The sequence below is a fragment of the Sabethes cyaneus genome, chromosome 1 (genome assembly GCF_943734655.1).
Source record: "Sabethes cyaneus chromosome 1, idSabCyanKW18_F2, whole genome shotgun sequence".
Classification (NCBI taxonomy): Eukaryota; Metazoa; Arthropoda; class Insecta; order Diptera; family Culicidae; genus Sabethes; species Sabethes cyaneus.
Window position 1 is genome coordinate 155,750,290 of NC_071353.1, and position 12,850 is coordinate 155,763,139.

Genomic DNA, 12,850 nt, shown 5'->3' on the forward strand with positions numbered 1-12,850 from the left:
AATTTTTATATGCGGTTGCTAGAAGCTCTGGCTAAGTTAGAGGTAAGGCTCTGCAACGTGGGCACCACAAGCACTTTCCGCAGGGATGGTCGAGAGTCTATCATCGACGTCACCTTCTGCAGTCCATCGTTGGTGGCAAACATGAACTGGAGGGTATCTGAAGAGTATACTCACAGTGACCACCAGGCGATCCAGTATTCCACTGGCACACGGAATCCCGCAGCAGCTCCAAAAAATAGAGTCGATAAACATAGGTGGAAAACGAAGGCCTTCGACAAGGACCTTTTCATTGAAGTACTACGCGCGGACAGCGCTAACTGCCTCAGGGCAAGAAGAAACTTTCAAAGAGAAAGAAATGTCGCTGTGAGGGAAGAGCGAAGAGAGGGGTCTAGAGTGGTCAGGGCTGCACTAAAAAAGGCGATAAAAAGAGTAAATCGAACTGTCTGAAGGAGCTATGCAGAGGCGCGGACGTAAACCCATGGGATAACGCATATAGGGTAGTGATGGCTCAGTGTCCCGTCAAGTACAAAGCCATTGTTGAGGAGCTATTCGCGAAGCATGATCCAACCCTCTTGCCACCTACGCCGTATGACGAAGGGAAAGGTGGCGACGTTAGAGTCGGACAGCGATGGACCGAGTTTGTTGACGGAATATTATTATCGCGCCAGGATAAGTAAAAAAGAAAGTGATAAAACTTTTTACAGTCCGTCGTTGAACTATAAAGCAGACGTAGACATATCGATTTCTAATCTCCATCGCAGTCTGATACATCATCCCATGGCATATTCACATACTCTGTTACCTACTCAAGCACCGCAATCGGTCGAGATCGCGATCCTACAGGATTTTGATCCTACAGGTCATTAAGCAGATTCGAAAAATTTGATCAGTTTTGATTGACGAAGATCCACGTTTCATAACTGATGACTGTTGCTAGGATTTAGATCCCAACTACGTGAATGTTAAAACTTGTCTGATGAGGCATCGACTTCAAAATCTACGGGAGCATGCTGTTCTTGCCTCTGCGTGGACCGTTGGAGTTGGGAAATAGGATTTCGCGGAAATACTGTACTTAGTTTCAAACTACTTTTCTGACAATTTTTGGTTTGAAACTACTAACAATAAAAGTTTATTTGAGCATATTTATATGTTGATATTGATGCTCTAAGGTTTAAACTCATTACTAAATTTGTTCAATGTTTTCGTTTTAAAGATACACCGGAATTGTCGTTCGACAATGCTTATCGAGCTAAAGCAATTTGAGGTGATTGTATTTCAAAGATTGCAGCCAAGAAAAAGTGAAATCAAATTAACCCACCGACCGGGCCGGAGGGACCTCCTTCTAAGAGGCTTTTCCATTAACCCGCGCCGTCGCTTGGCCGCACCGGCACAAATTGAAACTTGACGAGCGAAACGCTTCATCACCTTGATTTGTTCCCAATCGCTCTTCACAATCACTTCACTCTTGCTTCACAGATGATTAGTTGCACGATTCTTCTTTTCCCATCTGATGCTTTCCAGGCCTACCCCTCGATTAAAGCGCACAGCGCTGTTTGTCGCTCGATAATAATAGCCTACTTGGATGGCAGGAAATAACAGCCAATTGAACGACATCGCCACACTTTCCTAATCAATGCCCTGATGCCTGATGAAAAGTTCGAAAGGTGTGAGAAATTTCACTTTCCATTCCCTTCCCTAAGTACCTTCTACACCTAACCTGCTGCTATACTCACCACAAAACGGCAGCTCGCGTTCCCAGCCCTTGACGGGGTCACAGCGGATGGTTTCCGACCCGAACAGCTCGTAGCCGGAATCGCACTCGTACTTCGCGGACCGGTAGCCCGGGCCGCCACCGTCGGCCGGCTGTGTCTGAACGCGCGCATTCGCCGGGATCGCCGGAGGTCCGCAAACTGAAAAAAAAAACGGAAATAAGAAAATTAAATTAGGCTTAATGGAAACCGATTAAATGTGTGCCAGGCAGTCAAGTCAGGCAGTCAGTCAGCTGGCACGAATGACAGCAGGGCCACGGAAGCGTGAACCACACGCACGGCATGGCATGGTGCGGTTCCGCCCGGACCGGTGACCTTGAAATCCGATTGGAGATTGGTCAAATATTAGAAACCAGTAGAATTAATCTTCTTCGCGCTAGCGAAGGGCGCTGCAGCTGCAGCTTTCGGTTTTATTGTTTTATTGGGTTATGAGAACTCGTTCAACTCGCGTCAGTTCATGCAACAACTAGCTGCACTTTCACTGTGCACACGAAAATGGAGGTTTTGTTATGCCATGTACCCCCAGTCCCAGTGCTAACTATTCCAACGTGTGTTTGAGTTAATGGGCCTTTGTTGTTTGCTTTAGACTTTACAGACTTGTAAGTCATCAGTCAAACGCTTGAGTATGGTCCCTTTTACAAGTGTCGGAGCACTTGACTCATTTTTTTGTTTCTCTAAACTAGAGGGTAATCGATCCGACATCCAACGGAGTTATTTATTAAGAGCCATGTCCATGTCAGAGTTGACCGATTTAGCCAATCACACGAACTGATCAGCTGATTGCTTTGAACCACGCAACAACATTACATAAAATTGGACACCCCCTCGGTTGGGAATGGGAAAGCATGAAACACCACGTACGAAGTACGTAATGGATTTGGCCTAGCTAGTCCAAGGCCTACTATAATAGTATACTGTAACAGGTGTGTGTGTGCGGGAAGCCGCACTCCCGATAGACAGGTTCACGTTCTGTCAGTCCAGTCCATAGTCCAGTGTCAGCCAACATATTTGACAGTCGAAAGCTCGTGAGCAATAATTTCGTTTTTACTTTCGATTTCAATTTCCCACATCAAACCAAAGACTGAAGCGCGGCAGTGAGTAAGCGTTACGTAACCTCTAAACATAGCGTAAAAGAAGAGGAGCAAGCGGCGGTTACGTTTCCTCGTTCAGTTTTTTGGCTGCGGCCAGTGGTGGTCCCGGTGGGCCTCCCTCCCGGTTCGATGGTCCGGTCCGATCGGTCGGTGGTCATTATTTCCAGTTTTGTTTTGATTATCGATGATAAGTTGCTGTTGCGTTTGCGCTGCTTGAGCGCGAGCGAGCGGTCGGGTAATCTTCGAAATGCGCACGGTAATGGAACGACGGTTTTGGGGTCTCCAACGGACCAGAGTAGAGACCAGATAGATTTTGATCAGCAGCAGCAGGTTGCTGGCGGATGCTCCGCAGTTGATTTCCGAGAAGGTTTCGAAGATTTGCAAAAGAGAACTGGAACTTTTATTTTCATTCGGCCTTGTGCCTTGATAATATAGGTTTGACAGTAAGTTTTGATGTTGAAGAGCCATATGACAGATCATTAAAGTGGGGTTTGTGAGAGGCTCAAAATATCAAAGTGTTTACCTTGGTGAAGTCGAACATAATTTATACCTGTAAAATGAATTTCTGTTTATTGTTTCGTTCTTAATTTATGGCCAAAAAAATTTAACGTCCGGTGTTTCAAAGCCCCAAAATACTTATAAAAGAATGGCCACGAATAGCTTAGTTAGCGTTTTGCTTTCTTTACCGGAGACTAGTTTGATGTCCCGACCGTAAAGCAGCTATCGATTGTTGGGATATTTTGCCGGTTTGGTCAGTGTTTGTTTTGAACTCAGCAGAAAAGAACGAAGCAAACACTGATTATTTCAAAAGGCGCGTGATCTAAGAAACTGAAAGGCATTCGTCGAAGAAGCAGGAGTACCTATGCAATCACTTTAGAGAGGCAAAGTCGTACCTCGAATCGAGGCCAACTGGGAGTAAAGCACTCTATAATGATGGTTAGTAATAAATGCAATAAAAAGCCACTTTAGTTATTAATAACTAAGAATAGCAGTTTATCACGAATAATGAGCGCGACGACATCTTACTGCGGAAAACTGTCGTCGCGGTTAGAAAACTGGTTTAAAAATTCTGGCCAATAACTTTGTACTCAACTTTTTCATTGCTTTCAAATGTTCTACAAACTTGCTCAGAATATTAAAATACACATTATCTCTGAAGACTGATTATCGCTAGGATGCATATTCAATAAGTTATCAATCCACACAGTTGATTTTTTTTTTACAATTTTGAGCCACTTCGGGCAAACCAAACCAGTTTTAGAGGAAAGTACTGCACTTTATCTACAAAAAGAAAACAAAAACATCCACCAACTGCACTCCAAAGCAACGCCGGAAAAACAGTACCTATGCAGTCACTTTATCGGCTGAGTTGTACCTCGCCTCGAGCCCAATTGGCGGGCCAAGTTCTCTATGATTACGGTTAATAATAAATGTAATAAAAAGTTTCTGTAGTTATTAAGAACTCCAGAAACAGTTTATTACGAATAATGAGCGCGACGACACGCGTACTACAGTAAACTGTCGTCGCGGTTAGAAAACTGGTTCCGTACAACACAACAGAGGATGTAAATCTATCCGATTATTTAGTTGTTAAATGCTTTGCCGAATTTGATGAATTTTATTTGTTGGATAGTAATTTATGGCGGTTATTTAAACGCCCAAAGCCTAGTCTTTGAGTGTGATTCTTCACTGTGTTTCATGCAAGGCTTCAGTTGCGAGTAAATTCTCACAGCCTACCGTCCTAATCGGTTAAAAGGAGGAGATGGTCGCGAAACTCTCTATAACAGTTTACTTTCAGGACATCAATTTGGTCTTGGTGGTCAATCGAAACAGATAGTCCCTGACCTGTTGGAATGAGGAGACTCCGTCGTTTTTGACGTAAAACTACGTCTACGTCGCAGGGTGTCAATTCAAAATTTAGTTTTAGGTAAGCGTCACGGTAGATTGAAAGATTTGATGGTTTGCACACCAACCGATTCATAGGAGATGTTGATAAAACGTGGATTTCAATTGTTAGTTTGTAAAAATTAATGAAAAGTTGAGTACTTATCTGATGAGGGGTTATCAGATTCGACCAGAAAATGACTAAAGCATCAGATCGCTTGTAGTCATTTTCTGGTCGGAACTGATTATGCTTTATCAGCTAAGTCCATCTTGTTGAGAAGAACACTAAATCTGATAAAAGGTCTATAAAGTTATTACGAACTTTAACGACAGTTTACCAGGAATAATAACTGCGACGACAGCTTAAGCTGTTAACTGTCGTCGCTGTTAGAAAAGTGAGCTTAGAAAATGCACAAAGAAGAGTTCACTGCGTCTGGAAAACGTTTTGAACCGATAGGGGATTGGCAGATTCGACCAGAAAACGATTTTTCTTTCTTTGGATCTTTTTCTGACTTCTTTGTTAATCTTTTTCTGGTCTTTTGACTTTTTTCGAACTCTTTTGTCGGTCCCCTTCCAAATCTTTTATTATAATTTTTCTGACTATTTTTTAGGCTTTTTTTCTGATCCTTTGGTCTCTGTTATTTTCTGACTTTTTTCATATTCTTTTTCTGATTTTTTTTCCACGCTCTTTTTTTTATTCTTTCTGTATCTTCTGATGTCTTTTTCTAACTAGTTTTCCATTTTTACCTGCTCTTTTTCAGACTATTTTTAACTCTTTTTCCGGCTGTTTCTAACTCTCTTTCCGTTTCTTTTTCTAACTCTTCTGACACTTTTTCAAGATCCTTTTTCTGAATCAATTTTTGCTGTTTTCTGGCTCTATCCAACTTCTTTTCCGTCTTTTTTCGCTAGTTTTTGACCATTTTTACGACGCCTGTTCTAACTCTACCTGACCGCTGTCTATTTTTTCTACATTTAAAGACCGTTCTTGTCATTCTTTTTGAGACCCTTTTCTGAGCCTTTTCCTTACTGCTCTTTTTCTGACTCTTTCTGATTTTTTTCTCACTCGTTTTCTCACTGTTTTTCCAACTCTCTTTCAGACTCGTTTACCGTCCCTTTTTCTGACTCTATTTATGACCCCTTTTCAGACACATTTTCTACAATTCAAGCAAGGAAAACTGTTTTTTCGGATTCATTTTCCGATTCTTCCGTTTTCTTTGACACTTTTTTTTCTGGGGGATTCCTTTCCAACTCTCTTTATGACTCTTTTTATAACTTTTATTCCGCCTCTGTACGCAATTGTGAACACAAAATCACAATTATAAACTCTCCCCGGTTGACCTCGCGGTACGATACTTGGTCTAACTTCTGGCTAATCGTCGTCGGCTAATATTTTCTATTATTTTTGAACCTTTTCTTTTTATTTTTTAGGGTCAATCTTTTAATTCTGTGATATTTTTTGAATCATTGTTATGATCGGCAGGGGCGGAGCGGCTAGATAGATTCAGTTGGATCGTTGCACTAGTCCTGTAGTCTAATAGCCGGCTGCGGAGTCTGTCGGTAAAGAAAGGTCTTAAAGACGGTTTAAGGTTCTGCTTTTCTAGCTTCTGCGTGATTGAGGCATTTGGCTTAATGAACCGTTTTGCATGACAGGCTGATAAGAGTGTTATTCCAGTTTTTCTTCCCATTTTTTCAGTTCCATCTTGCAAGTACTACCATGTATTTCCATGTCTACTAACTACTACTGACGAATCCAAATTAACACGGCCGTCTCCTATCACAATATCACTTGAAGCTCTGCAGATTTGTTTAAGGCTGTCACAGACCTTTGTGCTACTTTCATCTGAGTGTTTTGTTCTATTCGACATTTGCCGCTTCTGGAGTTATCTGGGGAATTTTTCTGCTATCTCTTCATTGACAATTATCTACACATCAACTTCTAGACCATTATTCTGGCTTTCAACTAGAATGAGAATTTCGTCATGACTATGCTTCACACCGTACGGAAAGAACCCAATTAGAACTTTAGGCCGGGCAATATTTTTCTCATCAACTGCAGTCAGGCTTGTATTTTACCAATACATTTTTAACACTGCAAATTATGAGTTAGGTTCAAAATATTGTAGGAGATATAGTAGGCATAGTGTAGAGTAGCAGTATATATAAGAGTGACATTTACTGTAAAATTATTAGTAACCTTCGAGAAGCGGACGAATAAACATTTTATAAAGAATTTCCCGAAGTATCTTCTACAATATTAAGGTTTTTAACCTGAAGTCGGTAAAAATATAGCAAGAAAATTAAATGGTATGAGAATTATTTCGCGGTACTGTAATTTTTCGATCTTAATTTATGGCCAAAAAAATCTAACGTCGGGTGTTTCCTAGGATCAAAATACGTTATAAAAGAATGGCCACGAATAGCTTGGCGAACGTCTTGTTTTCTCTACCGTAGATCAGTTTGATGTCCCGACGGTAAGGCAGCTATCGATTTTCGGGATATTGGGCTGGTTTTGTCAGTGTTTGTTTTGATCTCAGTAGAAAAGAACAAAACAAACACTGATTATTTCGAGGCGCGTGAAGTACGAAACTGAAAGGCATTCGTCGAAGGTGTAGGAGTACCTATGCAATCATTTTACCTCGACTCGAGACCAACTAGGAGTCAAGCATTCCATGATGATGGTTGATAATAGTATGCAATAAAAAGCAATCTTTAGTTATTAATAACTAAGATGGCAGTTTATCACGGATAATGAGTGCAACGACATCATACTGCGGAAAACTGTCGTCGCGGTTAGTAAACTGGTTTAAAGATTAAAAAATAAATTCTGGTCAATAACATTGCACTCAATTTTTACATTGTTTTCAAATGTTCTACAAACTTGTTTAGAATATTAAAATACACATTTTCTCTGAAGACTGTTTATCGCTGGAATGCTTATTCATTAAGCTATGAAATATTTAAGAAAAAAAAATCCACACAACTATTTTTTTTTCTTTTCAATTTTGAATCACTTCGGCCAACCCAAACAACTTTTAAAGGAAAGTACTGCACTTTATCTACAAAAAGAAAACAAAATCTTCCATCAACTGCACTTCAAAGCAACGCCGGAAAAACAGTACCTATGCAGTCACTTTATCGACTGAGTTGCACCTCGAGCCCAATTGGCGGGCCAAGTTCTCTATGATTACGGTTAATAATAAATGTAATAAAAAGTTTCTGTAGTTATTAAGAACTCCAGAAACAGTTTATTACGAATAATGAGCGCAACGACACGCGTACTACAGTAAACTGTCGTCGCGGTTAGAAAACTAGTTCCGTGCAACACAACAGAGGATGTAAATCTATCCGATTATTATTCAGTTGGTAAATGCTTTGCCGAATTGGATGAATTCTATTTGTTGGATAGTAATTTATGGCGGTTATTTAAACGCCCAAAGCCTAACCTTTGAGTGTGATTCTTCACTGTGTTTCATACAAGACTTCAGTTGCGAGTAAATTCTCACAGCATATCGTCCTAATCGGTTAAAAGGAGGAGATGGTCGCGAAACTCTCTATAACGGTTTACTTTCAGGACATCAATTTGGTCTAGGTGGTCAATCGAAATAGATAATCCCTGACTTGTTGGAATGAGGAGACTCCGTCGCTTTTGACGTAAAACTACGTCTACGTCGCAGGGTGTCAATTCAAAATTTAGGTTCAGGAAAGCGTCACGAAAGATTGGAAGATTTGATGGTTTTCATATCAACCGATTCACAGGAGATGTTGATAAAACGTGGATTTTCAATTGTTAGTTTGTAAAAGTTCATGAAAAGTTGAGTACTTATCTGATGAGGGGTTATCAGATTCGACCAGAAAACGACTTAAGCATCAGATCGCGTATAGCCGTTTTCTGATCGAATCTGATAATCCTTTATCAGCTAAGTCCATGCAATTGCTTCATGGCGATGTTGAGTGGAATACTAAGTCTGTTAATCTGTCACATAATTATTATGAATTATGATGACAGCTTACCAGGAATAATAACTGCAACGATAGCTTACTGCATTAAACTGTCGTCGCTGTTAGAATAGCGAATTGAGACAATTTGTCCTGTACTCTAACAGCCGGCTGCGAAGTATGTCAATAGAGAAGGGCTAAGGGGTTTTAAAAGTTTTTTAACCTCGAGGCGAGGCTTAGCCCAATTGAAGAAAAGTTCACTGCAACAGGAAAACTTTTTGCTTTTGCTTTTGCATCAGATCGCTTATAGCCATTTTCTGGTCCAATCTAATAATCCCTTATCAGCTCAGGCCATGCAATCGCTTCATGACGATGTTGAGTAGAATACTAATTCTGTTAAGCTGTCGCACAATTATTAAGAATTACTACGGCAGCTTAGCAGGAATAATAACTGCGACGACAGCTTACTGCAGTAAGCTGTCGTCGCTGTTAGAAAAGCGAATTGAGAAAATACACAATTGAACAAAAAGACGTATTTTCACAAGGTCTTCAGGACATGAAGCTGTTCTAATGAAGGCCCCTGAGAAAATGAAGTCTCGTATATTTCGTACTTTTATACAGTACTTTTTAACTAAAAGTTCGATCAATATGAAATTCAATAGCGACATAAGGGACAAGTAGACCTATCATTTTGAACTGTGAAATCACTTAAATCGGTCCAGTCATCTCTGCGAAAAGTGGGATAGAAAAAGCGTTACACACATAGACACGCACGGAAGTTGCTCAGTTTCCGAATCTGAGTCTAATGGTGCTAGATACTTGGCCCGTTGTTAGATTTGGTTTCGAAATTCGGTTTTCCGGGTGATTGCTATACCTTTGTGCTATATATTTATATAGTAGAAAGGCAAAAATAGTCTAAAAGAAATCCAGGAGAAGTTTTGAAGAAGTCTAGAAGACGTCTAAAACTAGTCTGATAGAAACTTGAATGAAGTATAAAAGATCCAAAAGAAGTCTTAAGGAACTCTAAAAGAAGTTTCAAAAATGTTTAAATAAGTTTTAGAGAAATCTAAAAAATGTATAAAAGAAGTCTAAAAGTGGTTTAAAAAAAGTCAAAAAGAGGCCTCCTAAATGATGTCTGGAAGGAATCTACAAGACGGTTAAAAGAGTTCTAAACGGAGCCTAAAAGAAGTTCAAAAGAAGTCTGAAAATGTCTAGGCTATAGGTTGACAGAGATATAAGAATAGTCCAAAGTAAACCTGGCAGGAATCTAAAGAGCTCTAAATGAAATCTAAAAGAAATCGAAAAAAAGTCCATAGACTTCTTAGATCTAAAAGTAATACTAAAGAAGTATAAAAGAACTATAAAAATGCTCTTGAAGAAGTGCGATAGAAATCTAAAGGAAGGTTAAAATAACTCTAAGCGAACGCTATAGGAATTCTAAAAGAACTCCAAAAGAATTCTTAAAAATCTATTAACCGAGCCGTAAGGAAGTCTGGAAGAAATCTAAATTAAGTTTAAAAAAAATCTGAATGTAGTCAAGAAAATTTTAGAGAATTTTAATAGCAGTCTAAAAATGTCCAAACGAATTCTGAAAGAACTCTGATAAAAGCCCTAAAGAAGTCTGGTAAGAATCTAAAAGAGTTTAAAATTATGCGTAAAAGACAAGTTTAAAAAAAGTTCGGCAGGAAGACTAAAAGAGATTTAAATGAAGTCTAAAAGAATTTCAAAAGAAGAAATCTAAAAGAGCTCCAAAGTCTAAGAAAGGTCTAAAACTAAACTAAAATAAATCTGAGAAAAGCTTAAAAACATGTAAAAGAAGCCTAAAAAATTCGAAAGTAAGTCCAAAAAGAAATCTAAAGCATATCTGAAAGTCTAAAATCAGTCATAAAGACGTCTAAAATAAGTATAAAAGAAGTCTAATTGAAACCTGAAAGAAGCATAAAAATCCAATAGAAGTTCCCAAAAACGCAAAAAAAAGTCTGAAAGAATTTTAAAAGAGGTCTAAAAGAACTCTAAAAACAGTCCTACACAACTATCGCAAGAATTTAGGGTAAGCTAAAATAGTTCTAAATGAAGTCTAGAAATATAAATGAGAAGAGTTTGTGTCGAGAAGTTTTAGAGAAATCTAAAACAAGCCTTAAAGAAGTCTGAAAGAAGTCAATAAGAGGCCTAAAAAGTGCAAATAGCATTATTCTAATTGGTTCAAAAGTACCCAAAAAATAGTCTAAAAGAAGTTTTAAAGTCTAAAGCTAAAATAAATCTGATAGTAGCCTGAAAGAAGTACAAAACACATTCAAACGAAGTCTTAAGGAACTCTAAGAATACAAATAACCAAAAAGGAGGCCGGGAAGAAATTTAGCAGTCAGTCGGCTGAAAAAGTTCTAAAAAGTTCAAGTACCTGACAACACTGGCAAGCTGACAATGTGTTGCTAATTTAGCGAGTGACAACAAACCTGAAAAGTGGTAAACATTCGATCGCGATATTACCGAAAGTTGTCGGCAAGTTCCACTTGCGAATTCAGCTACTTCGACATTAGAAAAAAAACATGCCAGGGTCTCCCCGTCCCATAGGTAAAGGAAATAACTCCTTTCGGTTAAACCTAGATCAAGTTGATGTCCCGGAAGTAAACAATTTTGTGAAAGTGTAAACCTATCCTTTCTCTTCAGTCTATTTTGTAGGGAAGCTATTAAAAAACGACCAGAATTTGAAAAAATGGTGGCTGAAAGTGTGTAAGAAATATGGTACAAAAGTTGCAACACTGGCTTTGATGGGAAGCGTTAAGTTCAAGGTGCGGGCATTTAGCCTGGAAGAGGAGGTTGAGTAACCTATCTTTGCAAAAACATAGCTAATAAGGGCTTATTTATCTCCTGAGAGTTTCAAAAATATCCAACTTGAAAGGAATTTTTGGTGATCATTTTGGTCTTGCATTTTTTCGAGTACGGTCCTTATGTCTTGTATCATTTGGTGCCATTTTTAACTTTTTTGATTCATTTTTAAATTCTTTGGTGTCATTTTTTATTCTTTTATATTTTTTATTTTGTATTATTTCCTTACCTTGTTTTATTTCTTTGTCGGTTTTCTTAATATTACTATGCTTTTTGGGGTTTGTGTAATTTTAATCAATTATTTTTGTATTTTTACTGCCGATTTAGACGATATGAAGATAGCAAAAAGATTACGAAAAGACGCGAAAAATACGACAGAGAAATAAGAAAAAGACAACGAAGAGACGTTGAAAAGACCACAACAAAATGACGAGAAACGGTAAAAAAAACAACGAAAAGGCACCAAATAGGCGACAAAAAGACAAGAAAGAAGCGACGAATCGAACACAGCCGATGGAAAAAAGACGAAAGTACAACAACAAACAAACTACAAATAGGTGCAGAAAATGATGATAGAAATGATGCGAGAGATCACAAAAAGAAGGTAAAACACCGACAAGAAATGCCCTTCTGACTTTTTTACTCTTTTTCTAGCTTGTTTTCTGACTCTTTTGGCATCTTTCTGATGTCTTTTTTAGATAATTTATTCGACTTTTTCCAACTTTTTTCTGTTTTTCTTAATTTCTAACTATATTTCCGATTCTTGTTTTGATTGTTTTTCTCTTTTCTTTTCTTCTGATCATTTTTTGACCGTTTCGTAACCCTTTTCCCTACTCTTTTTCTGATTTTTTTTGCCTTTTTTCTGGCTCTTTTGAGACCCTGCCTTTCTCACAGACCTTCTTCACAATATTCTGTCTGTTTATTTTTCTGACTCCTTTCTGACATTTTTTGACACTTTTTCTATTCTATTTTTGGTTTTTTAAAGACTTTTTTTACCCTTGTCTGATTTCTTGGACCTTCGTCTAGATTATTTTTCTGTCGCTTTGTAGACAATTCTCTCATGTTTTTTATTTACCCTTTTCTGCCCTCTTTCTGACCCTTTTTCTAATATTTTTTCTCCTCCTTTCTCACCCTTTTCTAACTCTTTTTCTGGCGTACTTTCCGACACTTTTTGACCATTTTCCTGGTATATTTTGTTTTTTTTCTCACCCTTTTCTGATTTTTCTAACCTTTTTCCAACTCTTTCAAGATGCCTTTTTAGCTTTTCTCTGACTCTCTTTCCGATCCTTTTCTGACGCTTTTCCAACCACTTTCTGAAGTTTTTTACTGTTTCTTTTTCCAAAT

At 38.5% G+C, this 12,850-nt stretch overlaps 1 protein-coding gene across 1 annotated transcript in view; it reads right to left on the bottom strand.

Annotated features, from left to right (window-relative positions):
* LOC128732341 (sushi, von Willebrand factor type A, EGF and pentraxin domain-containing protein 1) overlaps positions 1–12,850 on the bottom strand; it is a 74,617-nt gene that overhangs the window by 26,870 nt on the left and 34,897 nt on the right. The window contains exon 2 of the mRNA XM_053825586.1: positions 1,734–1,910. Within this exon, the coding sequence (XP_053681561.1) occupies positions 1,734–1,910 (177 nt within the window). The remainder of the gene's footprint in view (positions 1–1,733; positions 1,911–12,850) is intronic.